At 48.0% G+C, this 27,271-nt stretch overlaps 2 protein-coding genes across 20 annotated transcripts; both read left to right on the top strand.

Moving 5' to 3' along the window:
* The first annotated feature begins 3,580 nt into the window (after positions 1-3,580).
* LOC107312815 (uncharacterized) lies at positions 3,581-11,999 on the top strand. Of its 12 annotated transcripts, none has more exons than XM_085544674.1 (11): positions 3,587-3,953; positions 5,546-5,610; positions 5,713-5,884; positions 6,751-7,020; positions 7,599-7,715; positions 8,262-8,363; positions 8,817-8,939; positions 9,100-9,192; positions 9,412-9,504; positions 9,721-9,778; positions 10,334-11,999. In XM_085544674.1, exons 1-11 carry the CDS (start codon positions 3,782-3,784, stop codon positions 10,383-10,385), a joined length of 1,317 nt encoding a protein of 438 aa, XP_085400800.1. In that variant the 5' UTR covers positions 3,587-3,781; the 3' UTR covers positions 10,386-11,999. The 12 variants fall into 12 exon arrangements, 10 of the variants coding, with proteins under 10 accessions (XP_085400800.1, XP_085400799.1, XP_015716035.2 ...); XM_085544676.1 differs by having other exon boundaries at positions 3,839-4,064; XM_085544677.1 differs by lacking the exon at positions 3,587-3,953 and adding an exon at positions 4,209-4,308.
* Positions 12,000-12,538: 539 nt separating this feature from the next.
* Positions 12,539-26,390, top strand: LOC107312816 (cell surface A33 antigen-like). 8 transcript variants are annotated; one of them, XR_014945198.1, is made up of 12 exons: positions 12,539-12,595; positions 16,951-17,005; positions 17,700-17,813; positions 20,899-21,240; positions 22,199-22,471; positions 22,559-22,675; positions 23,383-23,484; positions 23,625-23,747; positions 23,961-24,053; positions 24,377-24,469; positions 24,873-25,077; positions 25,499-26,390. XR_014945198.1 is itself a non-coding variant. In XM_085544686.1 (12 exons), exons 3-12 carry the CDS (start codon positions 17,798-17,800, stop codon positions 25,589-25,591), a joined length of 1,299 nt encoding a protein of 432 aa, XP_085400812.1. In that variant the 5' UTR covers positions 12,539-12,595; positions 16,951-17,005; positions 17,719-17,797; the 3' UTR covers positions 25,592-26,390. The 8 variants fall into 8 exon arrangements, 6 of the variants coding, with proteins under 6 accessions (XP_085400812.1, XP_085400810.1, XP_085400808.1 ...); XR_014945197.1 differs by having other exon boundaries at positions 17,688-17,813; XM_085544686.1 differs by having other exon boundaries at positions 17,719-17,813; positions 24,873-24,919.
* Positions 26,391-27,271: the final 881 nt, after the last annotated feature.

The raw sequence follows: 27,271 nt of genomic DNA, 5'->3' as shown, positions 1-27,271 counted from the left end.
TACCTGGTGCCCTTGTTTTTATGCGTATGCCAAGTAATACCTGAGCAGACCCTTTCTGCAATAAACTTTGCTCAACATTGGGGTCCCACAGCAGTAGCATTTTAGTGTCTCCGGAAAATGCAATGAGAGCATAGATCATTTTGTTCATCTCTGGGTTTCATGGAAAACTAGATAACATGTACTGAAACTTCAAGTCCCATTGGTAATAAATGGACATTAAGACTAGATAATGTGCTAGGCATCTCCCAACCACAACCAGGTTTGGAGACAGCACGGAAGCCTCTACTGCTGCCTCCTTCCCATTTGGGTGCTCCTGTGTTGTCTGGGATAATGTTCAAGAGGGATGACAATGATAATGGTGGTCAAAGACCCTCTACTGGCCCCAGCTGAAGTACAGGGCTGCTCTACCCTTGTGACACCCTGCTGACGTTCATTACGGCAGTTTTTCTTCTGAAACCATAAATGCTTTGTGATTATAAAACCACAAAAGCTGTTCTGCCTTAGGTATGAACAGCGCTTTTGCAGCGATTATCAAAAGACCTCAAGCATCAGGGAACACGAAAGAACAAAATATAGAAGTGAAGCAGCAGGAAATAACTGCACAGGAATCGTGGGTGTCAGTTGGGTGCCCAAGCACCCAACACATAACGAGCTGATCTCAGCTCAAGTGCTTTCTGTAGGAACATGCTACAGGCTGCTGGGACGTGACACTAAGATTTGGACAAGGTAATACAGCTTCCGTCTTGGCATGAGAACATACATCAGCAAACAGTGGAAAGACTGTGTCTGTGGAGAGGCTGGTGTCTGTTGGCGAGTGGCAAGATGCAACACTGACAGCAGTTCTCTGCAGTTTTGTGCTAATGAGGATCTCTAAATCCTGTCCTCTGTGCTCGGTCATGTGCAAATGGCGTAGTTGTGCTTGCAGCACAGTGTGGTTGAAACTCTACACTTCTTTTGTAGACTGCAAGAATAACCCAGAGGAGTGGAAAGCAAGTGGAAAGACCCCAGGGGTCATCTATTCGTAGCCCATCACAGGTTGCCCGCAGCAAACCTGTGGTTCCGCTCGCATCCCACACTACGTGCAAAACACAGAACAAACTGCAGAAACCGGTAGAACATGAACTAAAAGAGAGAGAAGGAATGGTTGGCCACAGTTTCCCTATAAGGTTTTTCTTCTGCCCGGTTCCTGCCCTCTTCCCTCCCCCCACTGTGACATTCTGCTCCCCCTCTTGCTTCATGTTCTACCATTGACATTTTGTCCCCACCTCCGCCATGTCATGGCCTCCAACTTGTGCTGCAGCCTCATCGGCTGCCTCTGCCTTTCCATTTCCTCCTCTGAGCAGCTTCTTCACAGGGCTTTGTCTCTCTGGCCCTTTGTAGCTCTTAAAGGTCAGTGCGGCTTTTCTTTGTGGCTGCAGATGGCTTGGTGCTTGCAGGCCTCCTACTCAGACATTGCTCACTGCATCTCAGAGCAGCTTCCTCTGCCGGCTACTTGCAGCCTTTGATTTTATTGACTCACCTAGTGCACAGCATCCCTGTTGCTTGTCCTAGCTACTTCTTCCTTGTTTTAACCCGTTCCAGTCTCCCTTGGTGGGAAGGAAGCAGGTTAGGAAGCACCCAAGCCAGCTGGATGTGTGTAGGCTCATGGGACTTAACGGGATGCACCTACAAGCTCTGAGGAAGAGGCTGATGACATGGTGAGGCTGCTTTTCATCATCTCTGGGAGGCTGTGGCTACTGGGAGAGGTTCATGAAGGCTGGTAGAGGGCAAACATCAGAAAGGAGGACCTGGGGGAGCTCCAGGCTGGTCAGCATCCCCTTGAATCCTGGGTAGGTGAAAGAAATCACTTTTCAACACATGACAGGCAAGAAAGCTACTGTAAAGAGTCAGAGTGGATTTGTGGGTGACAAATCCCACCTAACCAATCTGACAACCTTCTGCATTGAAGTGGCTGGTTGGTAGATGAAGGCGGAGCAGTGGATGATGCTTACCTCAGCTTTAGCAAGGCCTCTGATGCTATCTCCCATAACTTCCTCATAGAGAAGCTGATAGAGTATGGATTGGAGAAGTGACTTCATCAGACTGATGGGGCTGAAGAACCAGGCCAAGACATTCAGACCCAAACAGAACACAGTTCTGATGACCATCTCTAAGAGATCCTGTGTGAACAAGGCACTGGATTAGAAAAAGTCCTGCAGGCCTCCACTGCCCTGCTGTTCCAGAACTCTGACATTCAGTTTACTTAGAGCTTCACCAGAACTGATGTTAGGGACACGGTGGGAGCATTGTCTCCAGGGAAGGGAAAGAACTGCTGCTCCCAGTGGCAAATCACATTTTTCTGCTGCATTTTAATGCCAGCACCTTCATGCTTGCTTTTATTGCTTTTAGTTTTGCAGCTGTCCTGAGCACCCTGGGTGCAGCATTATGACTGAATACAGATGGCTGGCGGTGTGACCCTGCACTGAGGAAATGAGGAGATAGGAACAGAGAGCCTGCACTTTGCATAGGGAAGTTTTATTAAAAGTGAAAATGCATAATTGGCATCAAAACAGGGTGAAAAGATCCAAGTGGGAACCGCCTCTGCTTTAACAAAAGAAAGAAAGAAAGAAAACAGTAAGGGGGAGATCGCAGACTGTGATATATAATAATGTACAAAGCATCAGAACTCAGAGATGGGGCTGCAAGGTATGCATGGGTTTCACACGTGTCCAGGGTTGCCGAGGTTACCCTATCAGAAGCACCACATAAAGATCTGACAGTGTATTCAGTGGTGTCAGAAATACTAAGTTTAAGGGTGGATGTACTCCAGATGCTAAATTTGGGTGATGAGGCACTAGAGTGCATTGCCAAGAGAAGTTTTATGAAGGTGGTCGAGGGCTGGTTGGACATGGCTTGGAGCAACCTGACACAGTGAGACATGTCCCTGCCTGTGGCAAGAGATTGGAACAGAGGATCATCCTACCCAAACCACTTGGTGCTTCTCTGATTCTGCGTAGCAAAATGAGGAACAGTTCTGGGAAAGTAATTGTGGGTGTATTTATCTGGAAAGAGACAAAGACAGAGAGAGGAAGGGTCAAGAAGTGGGAAGGAAAACAGCAAAATATGAAAGCCAAACAATGGGTCAGAAAAGGGTTGGTGTCAACAGGTGGTTCAAATGAGTTTCCATGGCTCAGATGGAGCATGGACAAGGGTGATGGAGCAGCGAGACATCAACATGTTGGTGGTGCTTCCTTTGGGCTTGGTGACATCCACCCATCATGTCCTAAAGCTGGGCAGCCTGGTCCCAGCATCCGTGTCACTCTGGTTTTGATGACCCAGAGGAGTCAGATTGAGCTGGTCTTGCTCAGCAGGGCAAGAACCTCCCAAGCCTTTCATCTCTCTGATCATTAAACGTTGTCCTCAGGCGCTCCTTCAGATCACACTCCCTTAAAGTGAAATTCCTCTTGCAGAAAGCTTGTGGTACACGAGTGATCCTATTCTACATCTGCCTTGGTGGAGAAGAAAACCCCCAATAGAAACATGTTAGGGGGTGAGAAACCACCTCAGGGAACCGGGATGCTCTCCGGGGGAAGATGTACAAGCTGCAGGAAAGAAGTGGCAATGGATCTGTTGACCTCATCTGGAATTTATATTGCTTTCAGAATAGAAATAGCAGCCCCTCCTGAAATCGGGTGCGCTCTTCTCCCTGGGTTGCCCTGGCCACCAAGTGCTGCATTTCTTTCGGGGCACAGCCTGGCTCCTTAAGACAAGGTGCCCCGCTCCCTGCGGGGACGGGATCGGGATGGACATCACAGCGCTGGGGCGGGAGCAGCTGCGGTCGGCAGAAACCTCCCAGGAAGGAGGAGAAGCGGCAGCAAAGGCAGAGAGAAGCAGCCAGGGGGAAGACGTGAGCTGGGAGCCAGCCCAGCCTCGGCACTGCCCTCCAGAGCACAGCGTCGGCCACCCAGCTCCTCGTAAGCAGTAACCTAACTTGGAATTGGTATTTTCTAAATACAGCAATTTTGAATCTTTTCGACGGATGCTGCTGCACCACCCCGTGAAGCTGCTGGGCGTGCTCCTAGCAGGTAAATGGGGGTTTAATGCCACCCAGTGGGCTCCAGTCTGAATCCTCACCTGGGGCACACCAGCACAGGTGTAAGAAGTTGAGCAGTTATGCATGGGGATCGCTGGTCTATAAAGGGTCAGGCATTTTAAAAGTCAGCTAAATGCTTGTCTTGCAAGGAAAGAGTATTTCTGCTTTGTTAGTGAAAGGCAGAGGGGATAGAAACAGCTCAGGAGAATAGCACTGAGACTAGAAGTTTTCTGCAGGTAGGTTTATGCAGAGATCAATGTATGTGAGAACACATGAGCCTGGGCTACTGCTCTTGTAAAAAGATGTTTGTAATGGAATATTTTCTCTTATTTCATGTTAATGCTTTGTGAAGAGTGTTCTTCTCTAACAAGGGGATTTTCTGTTATAAGGTCATTTATTCTTTATTCTTGCACGCATCTCTCAGGTGATGAAGGCACAGGAATAAAACCTGATGGCTGTTTCTATAGGTTACCAGTATGAGAACTAGAAAAACCATCAGCTGGGCTTGTTTTGTTTGCCTTCTTATGGCTGACTTCTATCCTGCGCCGTTACTAAGGGAAATAGCAAGTTTGCTCAGGAAGGATGGGTTTTAGGAGAGTTTGTAGTGGGAATGAGCAGCAACAGCTTTCATCGGGACAGGAACTGAGACATGGTGGAGGAAGCACAGCCTGCGCTGCCCGCTGGGTCTCTGCTGCTGCTCCCCACCTCAGGCCACCTCCAGAAGGATGCTCAGGATTAGCCTGGCTGTCCTGTTGAGGGGAAGAGGGCCTCAAACAGAAATCCTGGAGTTTCCATCAGCAGAGGCGTGGGTGTGTTTGTTATGCTAGGAGTGTCACCAGTAATTCATTAGGTTTGTGCTTGGATAAAAAATAACCTTTATTTCATGACTGTTTTCCTTTCTAGGTAAACAAATGCCATTCCTCTCATTTCCTCTTCCTCTAAACTAATTACCTTCATCTTTATTTGTTTGTAAGGATTCCACTTTACAAGCCAAGATTTTAGCCATTATTTCTGCCTGGCTTTCCCTGAAAACTTTCTGTTCCATTGGGTCTGGGAGCTGTGATTCTTTGAAGTCCTCAAAGCCTCATGAAAAGCCCATAAACTGACATGCATTTTGGGGAAGCAGCTCTATCCCTCTCAGGTGGGAGCAAATAGATTCTTTTGGTTCCAAACTACATCAGGAACTGGGAATGAGATGCTTGGAAAGTGCCTTCTGCACACAGACTGGTAGGGAAAGCCACCTTAACGCACAGAACTTGAGTAGAAAAGGTCTCAGCCCTCCAGGCAGATTTCTCAGACTGTCCAATATAAGCTCCAGATGGGATATCACACTGCCTGATGGCAATGGGTCGTGAGACATGAAGACCAAGCTGTCTAGATGCTACTTACGTGTCCTTGGTACAGTGAGTACCACTCCCAAGACTTGCTCCATCTCCATGGGTTGTATTCTTTTCATCTTCTTCTCCCATACAGGGCTGCTGGTGCCTTTTAAACAAGCTGCAGAAGTGGAGAGAGCCCTGCAGAGAAGAGTGGCCATGGTGGGTTCTTCAGTGCTGCTTGTGGTGCCTCTTAACATTACACTCATCCACTCCATACAATGGGAGCGCCTCAATGGCACTGTTTCCCACCCCATCCTGCAGTATGAGAGGCACAACCTGACCATCCACATGCCATACATTGCACGAGCCCATCTGCATGTATCCAATGGATCTCTCTTCCTGGAGGATCTCCAGGAAAGCGACAGTGGCATCTACAGAGTGACTGTCAACCGAGCAGAAAGGGAGAGCTTGACTGTCTTGCTGGATGTCCTCAGTAAGTGGTGGCTATGAGAGAGACGAGTGGGGTAATGGAAGCAAGCAATGATTTTGAACATATATGGATTATAAGTCAAGCAAAGGGGCTTGGGGAAGAGATCTGGGCTAAGCTGAACAGGACAGTCATGGGGAGCTTGGACCAGACATGGTTAGAGACCTTCCCTGAGAACTCTGGGAGACCACGAGATGTGGTGATGCTTCTGCAGCATCTAGATGTGAAAAAGGGCTCGATCCTTACTATAAAGTCTCTTCCCTCCCTTGTTTTCTGCTCTCTGAGAAGTGATGGAGAGGTTGGCAGTGTTGTGGCCGTGTCATCCATGCAGCATAATTTCCAAGGGGAAGCTGGCATCACTAATGGAGTGAAGCCCAGCAGGGTGGTCTTTATAGAGAAGCTGCCAAAGTCCTCTCCCACGCACCATGCTGTCTGTGGTTGTTTACTATTTCCAGGCACAGAGTGCTATTGCAGAGATAAGAGCATGCTTTAATTAACACACAAGTCCCTTCTTGATGTTACTCTTGCCAATTCCCTTAATTTGCTCTGGCTATTTTTGTTCTAGTAATGCTGCTGCCATGATGTTACTGCAGCTTCTCTGCTACAGAGAAATTTGCCTTCCTTTTCCTCTTCCCCCCCCCCCCCCCCCCCTTCATGTACTAAATGTGCTGTATTAACCCAAATGTGATAAATAAATAAATGCCAGAAAGCCCAGCAACCTTGTGCAGTGCAAGACTTCCCAGCAAAAGTCACCTGCGATGGCATCCTTGCAGATTCGAGGATGCTTTAATGAACACTACCACCCTGATCCCCACTAAGGATCATCCTTCTCAGGTCTGAGAGAAATGATGGTGTTTCTGTTTCCTTTCCAGAGCCCGTGTCTCACCCTCAGCTCTGGAGCAGTGGCCTGGTGGCCAAGGCAAGCGGTGAGGTAGTGTGTGAAGTGGCAGAGGGCAGGGCAGACATGTTCACCTGGAAGAAGGATGGGCAGATGCTTCCCCCAAACAGAAGTTACCACCTCTCTGGAAGTCTCAGTGTTTTGCGCCTGAGGATGGCAAAGAAGTCGGACTGTGGCTCCTACTCCTGCAATGCCAGCAATGGAATAAGCTGGCAGGAGACTTCCCTGAATGTCACTGTTGCAGGTGATCACTAAAATAGTGGTAAAAAAAATGAGCTTCCCATGGGCTGCACTGAGAGACATGGAGAGATGCTGCTCTCCAGAACCCAATGCTCTTCCTTTGCTCCACCAGTCCCCAACATCCCTTGCTTACTTCATTCTTCTTCCTCCATCTCCCAAGGTCTTGCCGCCCAGGGTGCCCGCGTGCTGTCAACCAGAACTCATTATAGGATGATAGGAAGCAATCTGCAGTCTTTTATACCACCTCTAGCTGGCGCCAAGCCACAGATCTTGGTGCGATGGGCAGAAGACTTTGGCCATTCCTTCTTAGAGTATGTCCCTAAGCCTAGATCAATGCCACAATGCTTGGCCAAGATAGCAGTGGGCAGGATATGGTCAGAGTGGTGGGCAGGGTGCCTGTAGACAACATTAATTCCCAGTTGGGTGTTTCATGGACCAGAGCCTCCAGCAGAAACAAAGCAACCAGTGGGTAAACTGAGAAGTCTGACCTAGCCATGAGCCCCATGGCCTACCAGAGCTCTCCATGCTGATTCTACTGTGACATTGCCCCCAGCTTCACAGACTGTTTCTCTTTTTTCCCAGGTCTCTCCCCTCCCTTGCAGGATGTGCTGAGGATTTCAGTGGTTGCTGTGGTCTTTGCTGCTGTCTCAGGATGGGGCATAATTTTTCCTGTCTGCCAGTCTGAAAAGCTAAGAATAAGTGAGTCTGCACTGGGGACAGCTGAACACCCAGTTTTATCCTTCAGTGGCGCTGAGAGAGGAGTGATGCTGTGGGAAGAGATGGTAACCAACTCATGCCCTCTTCCTGATGGCTAAACATCTCCCTTTCTCATCTGGAGGGCTGCCTTAAGAGTAAACCCTTGTTGGTTGATGGGGTTTTTTTTGTTTGTTTGTTTTAATGGAGAAAGCTGATTTTTGTTATGTTTTCAGGTTGGGTTGAACCCTAGCCATATCCTTACCTAATTTTGCTCAGAGCATTGAGGTGACTGAGAGACACTTGAACAGAAAACTGTAGCATCTCCAATCACTGTTATTCTAAGACTCCATTTTAATAAAGTATTTTATATACTCTGTGCCATGATTACAGAGCTCTTTACAGCTATTCCTTCTTTTAAGTGGGTCAACCCTACCCATACCCTAGGCAGGGACACCCCACTGCTGCATCCCATGCAAAAGGAGGGCTGGGGACTGGTGTGGGGCAGCCTGGGGGGACACAGATGTCATTCCACTCTGCTCTGATGTCTAGGGGGAGAGCTGTGGAGGTGGCTCAGTGTCTACACCTGTGTGCTGGTGTGCATCTCCTCCATCTTGGCTGGTACTGCTGGGCTGCTCTGGATGAGAGAAGAAGGTAAGAGGTATTTTTGAGAGTGTTGCAGTGCAGATCCCACTTCTTTCCCTCGAGAAGGGTACAATGTGAAAGAGTAATCATTGGAGCGGGGACTTCATGGGAGATGAACATCCATCTGTGTGTTGGTTGGAGAGGAGAAGGGCCTTTCATAGAGTAAATGGACCCCTCAGGGGCAATGTGAGAAAGCACCATATGGATTAGACACTCACTTATAGTACTAATACAGTTGTTCTCTTTTCACAAAGCCTTTTCCTCATGGGTAACTGCAGAAAGGTACTTAGAATGACCAAGGAATAGAGCTGCAGGTTGGGGTGGGGAGGTTAGGGGGGCGGAATGGGAGATGATTGGAAAGTCCAGGAGGATGAGAAAGGGTCATGATGGAGATTCATGAAGTCCTGAAAGTTGTAGGCAAATGGAACAAGTGGTGCTCAGCTCTGCATTGTTCTCTTCCAGGCCCATCTGTTGCTGTCATACTGCCAGAGATTTTCCTTTTGTATGTGACTGTCATCACCTTCCTAGTGGCCTCTACCGTGACATTCCAGCCTACGAAGCTTGTCCAGCTTAAAAGCACAGCAGGTGAGCTGTTCAAGTAAGGCAAGAATGGAGATAAAACCATATGATAAAGGGGGTTATTTTGCCATAGATCACATCACACATGTACCAATTCATTCTGGCAGCCCCTGTCCACCTATGGGAGCACGCTCTGACGTTTCTTTCTTGTCCCTCCCATGGCCAGCACAGCGCACGATGGGCTACGCTGCTCCAGGAGGGGTGCTCTTGGTGGTGCTGACGAGCAGCTTCCACATGAAGAACATCCACCAACGCCATGGTGAGATAGTTGTCTGCTGTAGCCTTCCTGCTCTACCATTCAGGGCTGGGACTGCTCCAGAAAATCCATCAAGTTGTTGTTTGTTGTTGTTTTTCCAGAGATTTGCTTTTTCTTTTTCCTAAGTGTATTTAAGCATATTTTCATAGTGGCCAACTGCTTTTTTCCTTGTCTTTTCCTTCTGACTGAGTCTTCTGCTGCTTTTTCCTTGTCTGACCACAGAAGAAGGCTGTGCGGCGTTCATGGATGTCACCACCCTTGTGGTCAGCACAGCAGCAGTGTTGGCCCTGCCAATCCTTGCCATCTTCCTCTGTTGTAAGTACCCCTTCTTATTTCCTTCAGCCCATCAAGCACCAATGTGAATTATTCAAGAGTTGTTTTTTCTCCTTCTGAGAAGTCCTCCTTACCTCTCTGGTGACAATAACCCATCCCTATCCCAGCCTCAGATGTCATCCCCTGAATTCAATGTGCCATCCTCTACCCCTCAGGTTGCTTTCAATGATGACTGATAGCAGATGTGTTTCTTCACAGATCATACCACACAGGGGTGGCTGCAGGAACACAACTCCAGTTGTGCAGACAAAGAAAGGTACAGCCTTCTTTGCCTTTTCCCATGTAAATCCAGAAATATCTTCTTGGAGTGAAGAGTGGGATATGGAAACCAACACATGCCTTGTTCCAAAGTTTAGACCCCAAGAAAGACCAGCTCTCACCTCCCAGCCTGATTTCACCCTGGGTTTGTGATGGGATGCTCTGGTTGGTTCCACACTCAGTGCAAATCCAATGCACAGCCTTTGTCAGCTTCTTTGTGCCCCAGCTAAAACCATCCTGAGCTGGAGGAAGGATTGTCACAGCTGTGCGTAGGGTCTTGTTGGGTTTGGAGATGTGCAAGGTTTGGGGCCTGGGGTTGCACTGGGCTGCACCTGTGGCTCCACTGGTGGTCAGCACGTGGAACCACAGAATGGTTTGGGTTGGAAAGGACCTTGAGGATCAATTGGTCCAATGCATCTGTTAACAGATCAGGTTGCTCAAAGCCCCATCCAACATAACTTTAAGCACCTTCAATGATGGGGCCCCCACGACTTCTCAGAGCAACCTGCTCTATTACACAGCACCCTCACTATGAGACATTTCTTCCCTCCAGGTCCTTTGAGATGTCCCTGCCCATCAGCAAGGATCCTGATTTAACCTCCTAGGCATTGGCGATGTTTCCTGTTCCTGTGTGGCTGGCTCAACATGTTAATAGATCTCGGTTTCATAGGTCTGAGCCTGTGATATCTTGGTGGTAAACAGCAATGAAACGAATCATTTCAGTCTTTCCTTTCAACACAGCTCTTGGGATTTCTAATGCACATTCTTTTCTGCTTTAAAACCAGATTCTGAGTTAGAGAAATGCCCTTCAAATTAGTTACAAGCATGTCTCTCACTAGTTTATGGCATTAATTTGGCTGTGTATGTTTCTGAGTGTGTGTGTAGGTAACCAACCATGGCCCCTCCAGCCTTTTCCTGCTGCCACACAGGGCAAGAAGCTTGACTGCTTCTTCTCCACATGCAGGTGACTTCAAGGTGATTTACAAGGCAGGTTCAGGCTCTTTTCCCCCTTATCCACAGCTCTGTGTGCTCCCTGCACACCTCCTGAAGACCTGTGCAAATGAGAGGGCACACCTAAGGACTGCTGTTCTCACCTGGCAGCATCCATGCCTGCAGATAACTTCTTGCGTTTTAATTGTATTTGCTGAAATGCAAATTACTCTGTATAAGCACTTTGCCTGTCACATGCTGTTGACAATGGCTCTTCTGATCCTTGCTGGCTTTTTCTGCACAGGAAGGAAAATATGGGGTGTTTTGGGGTGTGGTGTGTAGGCCAAATACGAGCGTTGTTTGCGTAGAGGATTTCCTGCTCACACTGCAGATTGGGGAAGGGGAGGTCTGGTTCCAGGCAGCCAACAGCAATCTGAAGTGTGATATTCAGCTTTTTGTCAGCACTGGAGAGCATTCTCTGCTGGACCAGACCGCGTCTGTTTTAGCGGTGAGGGTTAAGAATTCATTCCTTTCTATAGCTTTTAAAATTCTCTTCTTCAGTTCACCCCAAGCAGCTGTAGCTGAGCGGTCGAGGTTCTGCATGAGGGTTCCTCGCAGCTGGCCCGAGGGGAAACAAACACAAACCCTCCCTTTGCAAGGAAAATAATCTCCCTGCAAATGCAAATTGGTTACAGGTGGCAGTACCCCCTCTCAGGGGCATAGGTTGTGTTTGTCTATCTGCCTGCCACCTGTCACACTTTCCTGTTGCCCTGATACATGAAATTATCTATCAATATTCTGTCTTTGCTTAGTTTTGTTAGCAGTCTTGGTTTCTCTGCAATACCATTAAGCTTTTGAAAGTTATATAATCTAGCAAGCCAAAGCCGGCTGTGGGATGCAATGATCAGACCATGGAAGGAGATGCTGGTCTCAGCACAGAGTGCCCCAGTATAGGGCTGTCCTTCCCCAGGGGCAGCAGTTTGTATTTCCCTTTGCTTTCAAGCCCACTTAGCTCCCCCTAGATGCCAGCATCACCACTTATCCCAGCTTGGTGGTACTGCTGAAGATGCTGAGCCCTGGGACACGCTGCCAGCAGGGTGCTGTGCTGCTGCCTGTGACTAAGCTGTTGTGCTGGTTATCAGCCCTCTGCCTGCCCAATGCAACATTGACAAGAAGAAGGGAGCAGGGCACAGCAGCTTTCAGGGCCTCTAGCAGGTCCAGTGCATCCAGTGCTGCCCACGAGAATACCTGCTTTATGGAAATAAAACTTTTGCTGTTAAGTGTCTCTGCATCTGTTTCTTTGATTGAGTGCATCTCATCCTCTGCGGGAGCCGTCATCTGAAATCCAGGGAGAAAACTCTTTAACTCCAATGTGGTGTTAGGAAATGGCTTTCCTTTATTCCTCCAGATAGCTATCAGGTGACTTGAGAAGCACAAGCTCCATGTTTACACAGTTAAAACATGCATACACGGTACACTGCTCTTTCAAGGACTCATTAATGTATGCCTTTGGGCGTGTTAAGTGGAATCTAGGATTGGTGAGTGCCCGCTTACTTTCCCATTCTCCACCATCAGCTTTAGAACTGAGACACTTGACTCACTTTTATCCACCTTTCCCCAGTTTGGGAAATTTCTGTTCTTTCCTCGGTCATAGTGAGCCGCTTCTTAAAGCAATATATGTGGAACCCTAAGAAAACGTCTTTAGGCCTTCTGAGGCAAATGGTGAACCCGTTGTGACCCCGCAGCTTCCTGAGAAGCTAATATGAGAAATACATCAGACTGCTGCGTGCTGTGGGTGGCTCCCGAAGGCACCGCCCATATTGAAGGCGAACAATACAGCGCATAGTGAAAGCAGGAGCCTTTTCAAGATAAGCTGCAAGAGGAGGTGAGTGCGCACAAAAGCACGAAAGGGGTCAGGGGGCTGGGGGTAGAGAATGGGGGAGATCTGGGGAGGGGAACAGGGGCAGAGCAAAAGGGGTGGGGGCAGAATGAAGGGGGTGGAGCCGTGGGAGTGAAGCTATGGGGATGGGGGACCCTGTACTGCTTCCCACACTGTGCTTCCATTCTCCCCTATAGGGAACCCGGTTCTGTACCTCTAGCTCAGCTTTTCCCTCTTGTGCAGCCTTATAAATAGCAAATCTATAGCGCTTCTGGAGCTGTTTTAGAGCTGACGAACCACCCATCACTGCCTGCACAGCGCTCCCCCAGCTTCAGCAAGGAACTAGTCCAACCCTGCTGGTTGGCTGGCGTCCCCCATCCCTCCATCACTGGTTGTGAGGCTGGGGATAGCCCCCTTGCACACAGAGGTGCTCATAGCTGGGCTTAGGGCTGCAGTTTTGCATCAAGCTCCTGTTTAGATGATTATTTCCCCCCCTTCCAGCTGCTTGCAGAGGATGAAGCTTCTTTTTTCTTGCTGCGTACCTGCCTGCAAGTGATGTTTTCAGTTTCTGTTCTTTTTCTACCACTGGTTTTGATTGTTCTTTCGTTCAGTAACTGGCTGAGGGTCATATTTCTCTCAGCAGTGTTTCCTGCTTCTAAATTCCTGATTTTTAAATGCAGAAACAACATTTGATTCCCACACTGATTGTTAATGTTTTAACCTTCTGAAGCTGTGGGACCATTTGCCTCACACTCCATTATTTTTTTCCTTTTGGGGAAGTCCATAGGTAATGGCTTCTGCAGCAAATTGCTTCAAAACAGGGAACCTATCATCACGAAGAAATATTGCCTGTATATAGCAGCTCCATCCATATCTGTACCCAATCATACACGCTGGTATCATGTTAAAGATCTGTTATCAGCAAGCTCGAAGGCAGTGTGTGCCAGTGCTTCAGTTTGATGTGCATCACAACATAATTCAGCGCATGATGCATAACAGGCTGTATGCAGGAGGTAACCTCCTGATGAGGGCAGATAATTACTGTCTGCCCATCCCACCACTGACTTGCTGTTACCCCCTCACTTGCCCTCTGTGCTGGCCCAGTCCAGCACTGCGATGCTTCTGCCTGGATGTTGCTGATAGCAGCCCATCTCACTGAGCAGCATCTGTGCAGAACGTCTGGTTTCTTTTTTGATGGCTGCAGTTTCATTTTAGTTGCCTGAACTTGAGAATGTTTCTTTTCCTGAGCTACAAAAGGAAGTCCCCTCTCCTCATGGTCTTCCTGTTTATTAGTGTGGCTTCTGCTACTGCCCCATATAAGGATCACAAAACCTGTCCCAATGCTCTGTCACTCTTGCTGTAAAAAAGGTTTTCTTCACATTCAGGTTCCAGTTTGTGCCATTTGCTCCTTGCGCTCTTATTGCACAGCCCTGGAACGAGCCTGTTTCCCCTCACCCACTTGACAGCGAAGTGCCTGTCTGGTTTCACTGGGGCAGTGTCTGCTATGCTGTTGTTTTGGCTTTAGGATAAAATCTGTTTTGAAAACAGGCTGTTGTTTTTATCACTGCTGAGCAACGTTGCACGCGGCCAAAGACCTCTCAACCTTCAGCTTCTGGCTCTGTGCTGCCAGTGAGGGGTTGAGGGAGGCACAGGGAGCTGGGAGGGGATGAGACCAGAACAGCTGACCTCAGCTGACCACAGGGGTGTTCTGTAATACATGTTGTTATGAAGAAAAAATGTGTAAAATGGAGAGGAGTTGGCGGAGCAGCTGCTGCTCCGGAGCAAATGGGCATTGGTTGACGGGTGGGGTGCAGTTGCCTTGTGTATCACTTGTTTTGTCTGTGTGTGTGTGTATAATTAGCATTACTATATTTTCTTTCTTAGTTTGTATATATTTATTTCAACGCATGAGTTCTACTTCATCTTTTTTTTTTTTATTTATTTTCTATTCTTCTGGGCTAAACCACAGCACTGCCCTTTAGATATTTCTAAGCTTCAATACGATCCCCTCTCAGTTTTCTCTTCTTCATGCTGACCAGTCCCAGATCTGTCAGCCTTTAATCATACAGGAAATGCTCCAGGCCTCTCATCATCTTTGTGACCCTCCACTGGACATAGAAGTTCTCTGACTTGAGCTGGGGATCCCAGAACTGAACACAGTGCTCCAGATGTGGCCTCACCAGGGCAGAGCAGAGAGGGAGGATCGTTGCCTTCACCCTCCTGGCCACGTTCTCATTAATGCTCTGCAGGATACCATTGGCCTTGGCCACAAGAGCATACTGCTGGCTAATGGCCATGCTGTTGGCTATCAGGACACCCAGGTCCTTCTCCAGCAGGTCAGCCCATAACTGATACCGATCTACCCAGTTATTCCTCCCCAGGTGTAGGACTCAGTACTTGACCTCACTGAACCTCACCAGTCTCCTCTCAACCCAGATCTCAGCCTGTCCAAGTTTCACTGAACAGCAGCACAGCCTTATGGTGTATCAGCCACTCCTCCTGGCTTTGTATCTTCAGCAAACCTGCTAAGGATACACTACTCCTTCATCCAGTTCATTGATGAAGATGTCAAGCAACACCAGACCCAGTACCAAGCCCTGGGGAGCACCAGTAGTTAAATGCCTCCAGGTAGACTCTGCACTGCTCATCACAGCACTCTGAGCTCTGCCCATCAGCCTTCTTGTCTGCCTACCTACCCCACACTTCCTCAGCTTACCTGCGCGGATGTTGTGGGTGACAGTGTCTAAAGCTTTGCTGAAGTCAAAGTAGACAACATCCACTGATCTCCCCTCACCTACCCAGCCAGTCAAGACATCACAGAAGGCTATTGTGTTTGTCAAGCAGGATTTCCCCGTGGAAAATCCATGTTGACTACTGCTCCCACTGGCAAAAAGGAGAAGATAACTTGCACACCAGTGTTTTCCACTTGTGCTTCCAGGGCTTTATATTCTTCTTTGACCCAACTCACGTTCCAGCTTCTGGGTCACGGTATCACCCATGCCCACATGAAAGAGTAGCAGCAGACAGCGTTCTGTGCCAAACTGCCTGACCTCTCATGGCTCCCTGTGAGGCCGGCAATGGGGAGCATCACTGCCTTCTAACAAAAGGCTCTCTTTGTGAGCCTGTCCTCCCTCTCCATGCTCAGCTAAAACTTCTTCCAACCTCTGCCCCTGTGGAAAGTTTTAGCCTTTGCTATCAATCCCACACTACAGCAAACATCCGTGAGAGGAGGTGATTTTCGGTTCCTGGTACAGGCTTCCTCAGAGACACCACCTGGACATAACAAGCTGATGTAGACATACATTCCTTCCCAGGGGGCCCCTTTAATTTCACCATATCACAATCAGAGAAGGCGGAGGAGGGATTTGTTTTTTAAAGGGGTAGCAGCAATTTGCAGAGGAGCTGCATCACATGCCTGATTGCAGACTTACGTGGTGGTGAAGAAGCGATACTGCCTGGGTACCTGGACAACACTAACTGTGGCCTGGAATGTTTCATGTCTCTTCCTTCATCCTTCCTCTAGAGGAGCCTTTCTTTCAAACTTGCCTTATTCTTTACTGGGGGGAACCTCAGCCCCTCCCTGTGTGCTCAGGGGGAGCTGGGAGGAACTCTAAGACCCAGATGCCCATATTGGGAAATAGAGCCTGCCAGCTGGGATTTGCTTAGAAAATAGAAATTGTTCATCTCTATACGGAGCCTGCCTCCTCCATAACCCTTGCTCTCACATCCTTAAAAGAGCTGCATATATCAGTAAATAACATTTTTCTTGTTTCCCTTTTAAAAGCCTCAACTGTTTCTTGTCCAAACCTCAGACAGCAAGAGGACGCCAGAGAAAAGTCTGGAAAGTGGCAGAGTTTTGCATTAGCACTCCCACAACCCTTTGTCCCATACTGTCCTCCAAGATCACAGGCATTTTGCAGAGGAATAGCAGACCTCATTTCCCTCTTCACATCAGAGAATTCACAGGAGATATTCTTTGAGCCCATGATGCTCCACCAGCAGCCCTGAGTGTGTGCATACAGATTCAGCCTTGCCACCAGGGCTCTGTGGCCTGCAGCAGCCGCTCTGCCTCAGATAATACAGTGCACAGAAGTTCACGTGATTTCTTCTAAAAGCTCATTTCCTGAAGTGCGTTGGTCAGGGCGGAAGCCACAGAACAGTCATCAACCCCTTGGGTGCTGGGGACAGTTGGGACTGGAGTTCTCCATTGCAGGCTTGAACGTGATTTACCCAGCTTATATCCTTCTCTCCTTGGGCTTTGGCTACTTTTGCGGTGAGGATGCTGGGCAGGGAATGGGCTCAGAGTGGTCCAGGAGCAGCTCCATAATTGAAATGGTTTTTTTTTTCTTCCTTTCCTTTAGATGATGCTCTGAACTATGCTGGGGCCCATGGAATACAATTGGATGTTGCCAGGAGGTAATGACTGAAGTGGGCTCAGCATTCAGCACAGGACCTCATCTCTGCATCAGAACTTCTTTTCCTTCTGTCTCAATTCAATTGTTGGAGGGGCTATTTTGACATATAAATACCTGAAGGAAGATTAAGGCAACAAAAGAGGCCAGATGTTGTCCAATGAGCATGTTTGCACCTCACTGCAAAGTGTATTGTGCACTGACAGTTTGTGCTTGAGAAGTCCCATGCAAACAGGTTAGCATTGTGCATACTGGAGTTTCTAAAGTAAAGAAGGAAAGCCTCCTAAAAATACAGAAACTCCAGAGAGCAAAAGCTAGAAGAATTATGAGACAGCGCTCAAATAGGCTAAGAGCATTAAATTTGGAGAGAAGTGGCTGGGATGGAAGTGGGGTTGAGGTTTTCCAAGTCATTAAGGTGGATAAGGAGATGCAGTGCCTGCAACCACTCAACAGCTTAGTCATCTTGAGGAGATGAGGGAATGCATTCAAGCTTAAGAAAAGTGCCTCAGTATATGCATGGAACATGACCATAATGGCCAGCAGCTCTATAAACGAATACCAAAGGGACAGTGTGGAGCTGCAGCATTGCAAATACACAGTGCATGGGAAGAGGTGCAGAGCGTAGCGCTCCTGTGCTGGTCTCAGTGCCATCAGCCAGCAGTGGAAGGTGCTGATGCTTTGCGTAGTGTCATTTACAGGTGGGGACATTATTCCTAGAGAACCCCACGAAGGGCACATCACTGCAGACCACAGCTCAGCCCTAATGAAGGCCTGAAGACACCCGCAGTTCTTGGCCATGTTCATCACACACTGTGAGTATGAGAGGAACTCAGCTGTGCGCATCCTTGAGCTGGGTGCTGCAGGGCAGCTGTTCTGGTTCAGCAAATTTGGGATGTGATATTGTGTTCTGCCTGCAAAGAGGTGTAAGGGAGGTGGGTCAGTCTGTGCTGATTCTGTGGCGAGATGTTTTATAACTGAACAATACGAATTGCTGAGGGAAAGTTATAAAGTATTAAGGGTCTTTATGGAAACTGAAGAACCGTGTTGTTTGATTTCGTGGGTTTTGAAGGGAATGGGACAAAGTGCTTTGATGGTATAAGAAGGTGTAGTTGATAATGGTATAAGGAAGTATAATTGAGGGTATGTGGAAGTATAACTGAGGGTACAAATAGTGGAATAGTGTACAAAGGAAAAAGGGTTAAAGAGAAAGTAAGATTATCTGTGCTGGCATGAGAGCAACTCCCCCACACCATTCCCTGGCAAGCAGAACTCTGAGTGGGAGAGAGAGCCGGGGTCAGAGACTGCTGCTGTAAGCAGCAAAGGGGGAGGTGGAGAGGACAGGGCACTGGAAGTGAGAATAGCCTTCATGTGCAGAGATCTAGGAAACTCGAAATCCCAGTGTTAGCACTGGACAGCTCTGGAGAGGAGGTGAAATGTAATGATGAGAGTTTGGAAAGTGAGAAAGTTTGGGAAGGACAGAGGCTGAGGATGGCAAATATAAGGAAGATGTAGCCGGGATGTGAGGACTGAAGAGAGGTGTACGATATGGGAAAAACAAAAAGAAACAACACCTGATTGAGAAACAGAGATGTTCAGGGAACTGAGAATAACAACAGCTGTTACTGTTGTGCCTCTAGAGTAGGGCCATAGGACCCAGAGATCCTGTGGGCATCAGGGCTAAAAATGAAGCCCTAAATAGAAGTAAAAGCAAGGGCTCACCCACTCAGGGTAAAGCGTTTCCCTTTGAGGTTATGTGACTGTAGAAGGATAAAGGAAATAATAGATAATTTTTTTGAGTTTGAATTACTAATTGAATGGGAATCAAAAAAAACCTCCAGTTTTTCCAATTTGCTAAATTTTTGGATAGCAAGTGTTTTAGTTTGGTAGAAGACATGAGGGCAAGTAATGGAATCGTTGAATGGATACACTCAGTGATGGCAAATCCATGCACTTTATAAACCAAGTTAAGGAATGAATAGGTGGAGTTTACCTTCTGGATTTGAGGGATGTCTTTTCTGCCTGGTTTGGCCAAAGGAAGCCAACACTACAAAGTACAGTACCAGGGACAGGGCACAAGTGGGCCTCATGGGAAAGGGCCTTCCAGGGCAACAATGGCAAATTGATTTCACAGAACTCCCAAGAAAAGGGGGGTATCGCTGTATGAAAATGTCTGTAACCTTAGAAACAATTGAGGATGCTGCTGCAGATGCCTGATGGGCAATCCAAGAGGAGGTACCCTGTTTATCCAAAGTTGCATTGCAACATGGAGTAGGCAGCTGTAACGCCAACTGGGGAATGGTTTTCTCTGGACTATGGGATAAACTTACTTACTAGTTGCCAAATTTAGGATGACTAAAACAGCTTTTCTTAGTCTGCATCACCTTGCTACTCTTGGTGCGTTTTACTTGTGTGGTACTAAGATGCTCTTTGTGTCTGTGCTACAATACCAGAAAGGAATATGAGGTATGGGAGAGGCATGAGCTAAGACAAAAGGTAGAGAGCGGGGCTTATTTCAGGACACATCAAGAAAGAATAAAATGATCTAGCACGTGGAAGCCCTTCTAGATTAAAGAAAGGGGGAACTGAAGAGTGAAAAAGGACCCCATAATAGATGAAAAGGGAACACTTGCTACAGAAAGGGAAAGAGGGCCTCACTAAGGCAAAGGGTAGTTACAGATAGTTTGTGTTAAGGGGCGGGGCAGAGAGAGGGAGAATTGCAGACACTAAGTTTGTGAAAACAAGGGGATGAAGGCCATGAAGATAAGGGCGGAATAGCCCAAGAACAGTGTGGTGATGAGATGTCCACAGAGCAAGCTGGAACCAGTTTGGGGGGTGCCCCTCCCACACGGTCGAAAATTTACAGCGAGGAAGATAATGAGCCTTAGCGAGGAAGATGATGAGCCATCATCCCACGACCACCCCCATGACTCACTACACATGCGCAAGGGGAGAGGGACTGCATGCTAATGTAGTCTCAGGAATGTAATAAATATGTATCCAACTTCCTGCAAACTATTGATTATGTATTAGTTCAGCCTATATCTGTTGCACATTTTCTCCTAACGGTGTGCAAGTGAGGTGGAGCTATCCCCCTTGTGCCAGGGTATATGAGCATCACTCGTTAAACATACCTGCTTTATAACTACTTTGTGGTTATGGAGTTTGATTCTGCAAGTCAGCGGTCATGGTCAAGGAATGAACATCTCAGCAGGTGCTGCAGCACCATTGTGCCTGAGTACTGCTAGGTCCTGTTGCTGGGACAGCATGAGGCCTGGGGGTGGAGCTGTGCTGAGCCTGGTCCCATTGAACAGTAACCTCCAGCATAGCAGAAATGCAAAGTCATGGCTTGAAATGGTCATTGAGCACCTGGTGGGGAGGCAGGGCCAACCCAGGGGAGCTCAGGTGCATGTAATGTACCTGAATGACCAGATGGGATGGAGCCAGGATCCACCCCTTCCCAGACCTCATTTAAGGGTTGGCAGTGGAGACATGGGTGTCTTGCTGGAGATCCCTGCCTACCTGAGCTCTTCCAAGGGTAGGTAGCTTCCTTGCTTTATTTCTGTGCTTGTGGCTGTTGCATTTGATCATATCTGCAATATTTGCAGCCTGGGATCTTACTGCTCTGCTGTAATTGTTGTACTTTCCATCATGTTGCACCCAAGGAGTCCAGAGCCTTGTTATTCTCCTTCCAAAGGCAAAGAGCTGTCTGAGCTTGCTAAGAAACATTTATGTAATGGGTCTACAAAAGTGATGTGTTCTTATCTTAAAAAGGGAGAAGCAAATCCAATGTGTCATAACTGGGGCCAAGGAATCAAAGGGTCTGTGAACCAATCAAGTTGTAGTTCAGCTTTTCTTTTAAACTAACCTACCATGCTGTGGCATCCCTCTTATTTCCAGATGTGTTGCTGCATTTGCTGGGTTCCTCCCTTGCAGTGGAAATGACAGAACGAAAACTTGCAGCAGAAGGATCCTCTGTCGTGCTGCATGCACCGGCAATCAGCAATATGAACATCACCGAGTGGGAATACATAGATGGCAGCACACCAAAATTCATCTTGCAGTACTTTGCCAACTCACAGGATCTAATTGTTTACACTGCATACCAAGGCAGAGTGGTTTTCTACCAAACGAATGGCTCGCTTCTCCTGCAGCAGCTGCGGGAGGTGGACAGTGGCACCTATAAAGCAACAGTTGACCTGATGCAGGACAGGGCTAGGACAACTATCCTGGAAGTGATCAGTAAGTCAAAATAGGTTGAAAGGATGTTTTGCTCTGACAAAGATTTGCCATGAGTATGACAGATGGGACCACAGGTGTGCATCCTCCCGACTGAACTGGAGGACTTTCAGGTTATATCACTGCTTTGAAAGACATGGACAGGAGACAGGCACCCTCTTGCTTAACATGTACCTCCTTGTTTCAGCGTTAGCAGCTGCTCTCAGGAGTTGAATGTCCTAAAATGCTCTTTGATCTTAGAAGCATAACTCTAAGCGTGGTCTGGATTGGAAAGTACAATAAAGACCATTCAGTTCCAACACCTGCCCATGACAGCTCCAGGCTGCTTTTTGGCTAAACTTGATGGCTTTTCCTATGCCCCATCCTTCACCACACCACTACTATGTGTGAGCAGCCCTTTCCTCTTGGAGAGAAGGTCCCTGTCATCACTTCCCAGCATAATCCTACCTGGCACCTCCTTCAGGCTGCTATCCCTGAACCAGGGGTGCCATGCCTGACCTCCAAGAGTCAGTACTGCGCATCCTTGGTATGGCATAATGGCTTGATGGCAGCAGCTGTTGAACTTTGTGGTAATGGCCTTGCTCCTGTGGTATTTCCTGCCTGAACCAAGGCTGAGTTGCAAAGTGGGAAGATGCTGCTCTCCCAACAGGGCTCATAGCTCTTGCAACTCAGCCAAGTCTGGCTTTAAAGAGGGAAGAGTGAGTGGCTGTCTCACTGATTATCAGAGAGAAAGACGTTTTCTGTCATACATATTTGAAGACAAGCAGTGTTTTAGAACACTTTCTACTCCTCCGTCAACCAATTGGCAAGAGGGTCTCCCTTTCCTAGTGGGTTGGGACTGCTGCCCAATAGGCAGCCCTATGCATTAGGGACCAGGGGGCCTGATTGTTACCATTAGCCGTAAATATCTCTTACAGAGGCAATCCAAGAGAGTGCTACCATGTCACTCTCTGCTTTTCAGAGCCTGTGCCCCAGCCCAAGCTCCTGGAGATCTCTAACCAGAACAGTTCTCACATCAAGCTGATCTGCCTCCTGCCCAATGGAACCATGGCTGCTGTCTCCTGGAAGAAAGATGGACATTCCCTTATCCCACAAAATTATTATTATCAGCTCACTCAGAACTCCACTGAATTGTGGATAAGGAAGGGAGGGAGGTCAAACTGTGGCTCCTACTCCTGCAATGTTAGCAATGCTGTAAGCTGGAAAGTGGCAACCATCAACCTCACGATAACAGGTACCCATCAGCCTGCAGTGGGGCCAGTGCTTTGCCACATGTCTCGGAGTTTTCCTCAGTGTTAGTTCCCCTCACCTCACTTTGCAGGTCTCTCGCCTCCTCTCCATAATGCATTGAGGATGACAGTGGCTGCACTGGTTTTCGCTGTCATTGCTGCCATCAGCTTTGTTATCCAGCTCGTGAAGCCAGGGGCGCACAGACTCGGTGAGTGCCCACACTCAAATCCCCAAACTGAGCCCTCTCTCCATGTCATGGAGGGGACAGAGGGTGCAGGAAAGACTTTCTCTACTAACTCACTTTGGTAGTTGGAGGAACCTTGCTCAATGTTCATGGAGTCCATAACTACTACTTATATATCTGTATATTGCATGGAAAATAAAGCTTCCTAGCAGCAGTTAATCCCAAATGGTTTTGGGAGAAATCATGCTACTTACACTATGTATTCAATGCATGCCATCGTATCATTATGTGAAGCATACTAGTCTTTCCTCTGCTTTCTTTGGTGTCCCTGGGCTGAAACAGAATGGGCAGGTCAGCCGAGAGCTGACCCAATACCATGTGGCATTGATTTTTGGTGACCAAGCTCACTGGCATTTGGGTCAGGACTCTGCCTAATGCTGTGCATCCATACCCAAACCTACAGGTTAATGCGGGTGCTTCAATGACAAGCAATATTTTGGTTATCAAAAAGCAAACCATAAGACCTAGACAGAAGAAAGAGTCAAACTAAATCCTTGTAAGCCCATCAAAGTCCTTTGAAGTCCACCAGGTTTTGTCACTGGGGGTTCAAAACCTTGGGGATTTGATTCTTTACAATGAAAATCTGTGCTTGCATTCCTTTTCCTTCACAGGCTGGACCTCATTAGTGAGTTACTGAGCTCCAACTCAAGTCTGATCACCTTTTTTAACAGGAAAAGAAGCATGGACATGGCTAACTAAACCCATCATAGGGCTGCTGGGCATCTCAAGTCTCCTCCTGTTTGTCACCTCTGTCATCTGGATGCGGGAAGAAGGTAAGATTCACTGAAGCTGTGCATCCTTGTTTGATGTCCTGGTAGCTGATTGGTAGAAATCACTTCTAGGTTTCACTGCTCAGTCTCAGCCAGGACAAGTGTTCCCATCCCAATTCTTTGTTTAATTCTTTTTCCCACAGGTCCTTCTGCTGCCTTCATCCTGCATGGGCTTTACTTCCTTGCTGCAGTCATGACCATGGTGATGATTGCCGTGATCTCTCTGTGCAGACCAGAAGCACTCACCCAGCGTCCAGCCCAGACCTGTGAGTTGCTGGTGGGGACATAAATCCCTGGTGCTAAATGCCCCATAAGAGCCCAGGTGCAGCTGTGAGGTTATCACTGCAGAGGAATGAATGCTGCTGTGGAGCCCTTCCATGCACAGTGCCCATTCCCTGCTCCCCACTGATGCCCATTTCCTCCCTGTAGCAGCTCCTCTTCGTCATTGCCCTCCCATCCATCAGAAATTCTCTCTCCAGGCCCCCGTGTCATCCAGCACGGCACAGCCATGACAATGGCAGCCAACTTGTCGTTCTCCTGCCTCTTGCTCCACATCTTCCAGCAGGTCCATGGTAAGGGCTAGTTGGGTTTGTGCTGCACGTGCTCTTGCTTGCCTTCCTCATGGGGAGGGCTGGGGTGTTTGTGGGGCTGGGCAGAGAGGATCCACAGGTGGCTTTGCAGGCTGGTGCTTCAGGAAGGGGATTTGCACTCAGTGTTGCCAAGGCAAGCCATGTTCTGAGCAGGGAGGGAATAGCTGGGCAAGGTTTACCTGGAGCTCAAATGTGTGAAATCTAAGGATGCTCCTCTCCATCCTCATCTGGGACATTCCAACTCTGGAGCTGGTTAAGGGGGAAGGAAGAGCAACCACTGACACTTCTTGCTGTCTCCCTGGCAGAGCGTGGCTGCTCGGAGCCAGTTAATGTGATTTCCAGCTGTGTCCTTGCTGTACTGGGAGCTCTCCTGCTGCTGCTGCTCTTCTTCCTCCAGTGTGAGTACCCAATGGTTCACTTCCTAAATAGCTGCTTTGTCACCAAGATCCTGGGCTCGGCTCTCACGCTCTGGCAGCAGCTCCTAAGGAAAGGGGAATCGCACACCTTCCCAGGGTGTGCAGAGCATTTCAGAGTCCAGAACAGAGAACATGTTACATAAGGTAAAGCCAATGGATGGCTAGTTAGAGGTGCGGGGCTTGCAGGCAAGGTGGGTATCTATTTCTGTGCTGCCTTCTTGCTTTCCATCTGAAGCAGAGATCTTGTGTTTCTGAAAACAGGGGTCCTGCCAAATGAAAGCCTCTCACACCCATTGCACCCTGCAGCTCCTTTTCCTTCCTGTGCCCCATGAGGCACACACTGTGTTGGAAAGTCAGCAGCTTATGCCCTGTCCTTCATTTCCAGATTACAAGAAGAAGAAGGATGCCAGCACACGGACCACAAAGACCCATGTAATTCACTGCCTGCCTCAGTGTCCCCTTCCCCTGCTATTGCTTTCAGAAGTCCTCATTATTTAATGAGGAATGTGCACCCACCTGCCTTCCTGCAGGGTGACATAGACTTGGTCACTGCCCTGGGGGGGTCACCATGAGCCTCCTCTGGCCGTACTGTAAGTGTTCCCATGGACATGTTGTGAGGAGCTCTCATGCCAAATGTGCATGTCAGTTTGGGTACAAACAGGCTCCTGTACCGCACCTCCTCCAAAACACAGAGCTGTGAGTGAGGGAAACCATGGTTCCACAGCATCATCATTACATCTGCATGCCCTTACTTTGCACCCTTCAGTGCCTAACACCATGCCTCAGACCCTGCCTTTATGTTTCATGGGGCTCTGGGATGCGAACCCTTCTCTGTCCTGTAGCTGAGTCCTTTGGGCAGCCCTGTCATACTTTGGGATCTCAGTGCCATGGGGGATTAGGGCCTAGCAAAAGGGATTATGGCCCACCAAAGGGGATTACAGCACATCAAAGTGATTATGGCCCGTGAAAGGGGTTTATGGACACTAAAAGCTCAACCCAATGTTTTTGCAGGGGAAAGCAGATGATCGAGGCACAAACCAAGACAAGGAGAGCAACCTGTCCCTTCAGCATCCTGGAGACAACATCAGGCAGGATCCAGGCTGAAAAAAAGGCAGTAAGGCACTGCAAGCTCTGTCTGCTCTCTAGCAGAGCTTGGGGCAAATGTTCAGCCACATAAGAGGGTGGGTGTAAAAGAAGATACGTATTGCTTACTTAGCTGTCCCAGCTATGATGTATTGCTATTTGTCACTGATTGGGCCAGTACTTTTTGACTTCAGAAGATTCCTAACCTGTTTTGCTTTCCACTTCCTGAGCTGCATTCTTGTTGTCTTATTGTATGGTGCCTTACAGCTACAGCCATTGTGAGCTCCACCACTGACCTGTGTGCCTTAGCTGTAGAACTCTCTATGGCTTTTAAAGTGTCTGCGACCTCAAGTGCCCTGAGCTGATTTCCATTCCGCTAACCCAGCCCTGTCCCACCTAGTGTGCAATGTGCATTGTCTGGGCTGATGCCAGGCCAAGGCGAGGGTGCAGCGCTAACTGAAGTTACAGCAAGTAATTGTGTGCATTCTGTTACATTGGTTAAAGACAGTCCTGTGAACGGTGAAAAATATGCAGCTTTGCTTTCAGGTTTGAAAAAGAAATTTGAGAATAGGCTTCAAGATTGCAAAAAAATTATCAACATTTGAAACTCCATTTTCAGTCGATGTGAATTCATTATTTTCATCATTTTCAAATGAGATGTATTGAGTTACAACCAGACATTCAGCTCAAACAGTCTGATGCCTGATGCATCAGTTTCACAAAGCCAAGGTCATGTATCCAAAGAGTTTTATGGTTTTATTGCTTGCTTCTTAACAATGTTGTAATGTTTGAAAAGTTGAAATAAATTTTGTTTCCTATACACAGTAGCTATATTATATCCTTCACAAGAACGACCCTGACAGCAATGCCACCTATTTTATGATGTTGGCCCACGATGGTAGAAGCAGATGTCTGTAGGACAGCAGAAGAAGTCGAACCTTCCCACCAGTATTCCATTACATGTTATTGCTGTGTGACAGATGGCAGCAGAGGGGCAGCCTGACCAAATGGTGCCTGACATGGAAGGACGTGTGACCAAAGATGTGGATAAAAAATTGTACCTATTGACATCCAGAACCTGGTGAACGTTTATGGAGACCAAGCAGTGTATGTGAGCACAGTGAGGAGGTGGGTGGTGTACTGTGACTGTACAGCAGGTCACCTCCACTGGTGTGCATTTTGACAAGCATGGTGTGCAGGCTTTTATTCACTGCTGGTGAAAAAGCATAGCTAATGGTGGTGACCATGCTGAAAACTAATGCTTTCAAGCTAGTTACTTTATCTGTCAAATATTGTTTCTGTGCTCTTTCTAGCGGCTGCAGTTTCCATGTAAGTACATATGAGGCATTACTTTTGGAGTGATCTGTGTATGTGCTGCTCAAAACAAGTCCTGTTCACTCAGTGTGGTCAAAGGGTTGGACACCAACTCACTAACATGCTCATTCATGAGAAAAAAAAATGGAAAACCCACTTAGACTACTATTTCCATCACTGTGCTACAGCTGCCCTGATAAGCATATCCCACGTGCATCTTTCTGCCTGTGTTCCCACCATGCAGAGGGAGCACCATCCACTTTGGGACCCAGCTCTGGGGTTGGATCCTATCCCAGCAAGCTCTGCACCGTGTTTTTGGAGTCCAGGGGGTGGGAGGGAGCCTTAAACATCCAAGTCTACAGCTCAACGATGCCCCGGGTCGCCACA

This window comes from Coturnix japonica, chromosome 4 (genome assembly GCF_054131305.1).
Source record: "Coturnix japonica strain WE chromosome 4, WE-NBRP24, whole genome shotgun sequence".
Taxonomy (NCBI): domain Eukaryota; kingdom Metazoa; phylum Chordata; class Aves; order Galliformes; family Phasianidae; genus Coturnix; species Coturnix japonica.
This window is presented reverse-complemented; position numbering and strand designations above follow the sequence as displayed.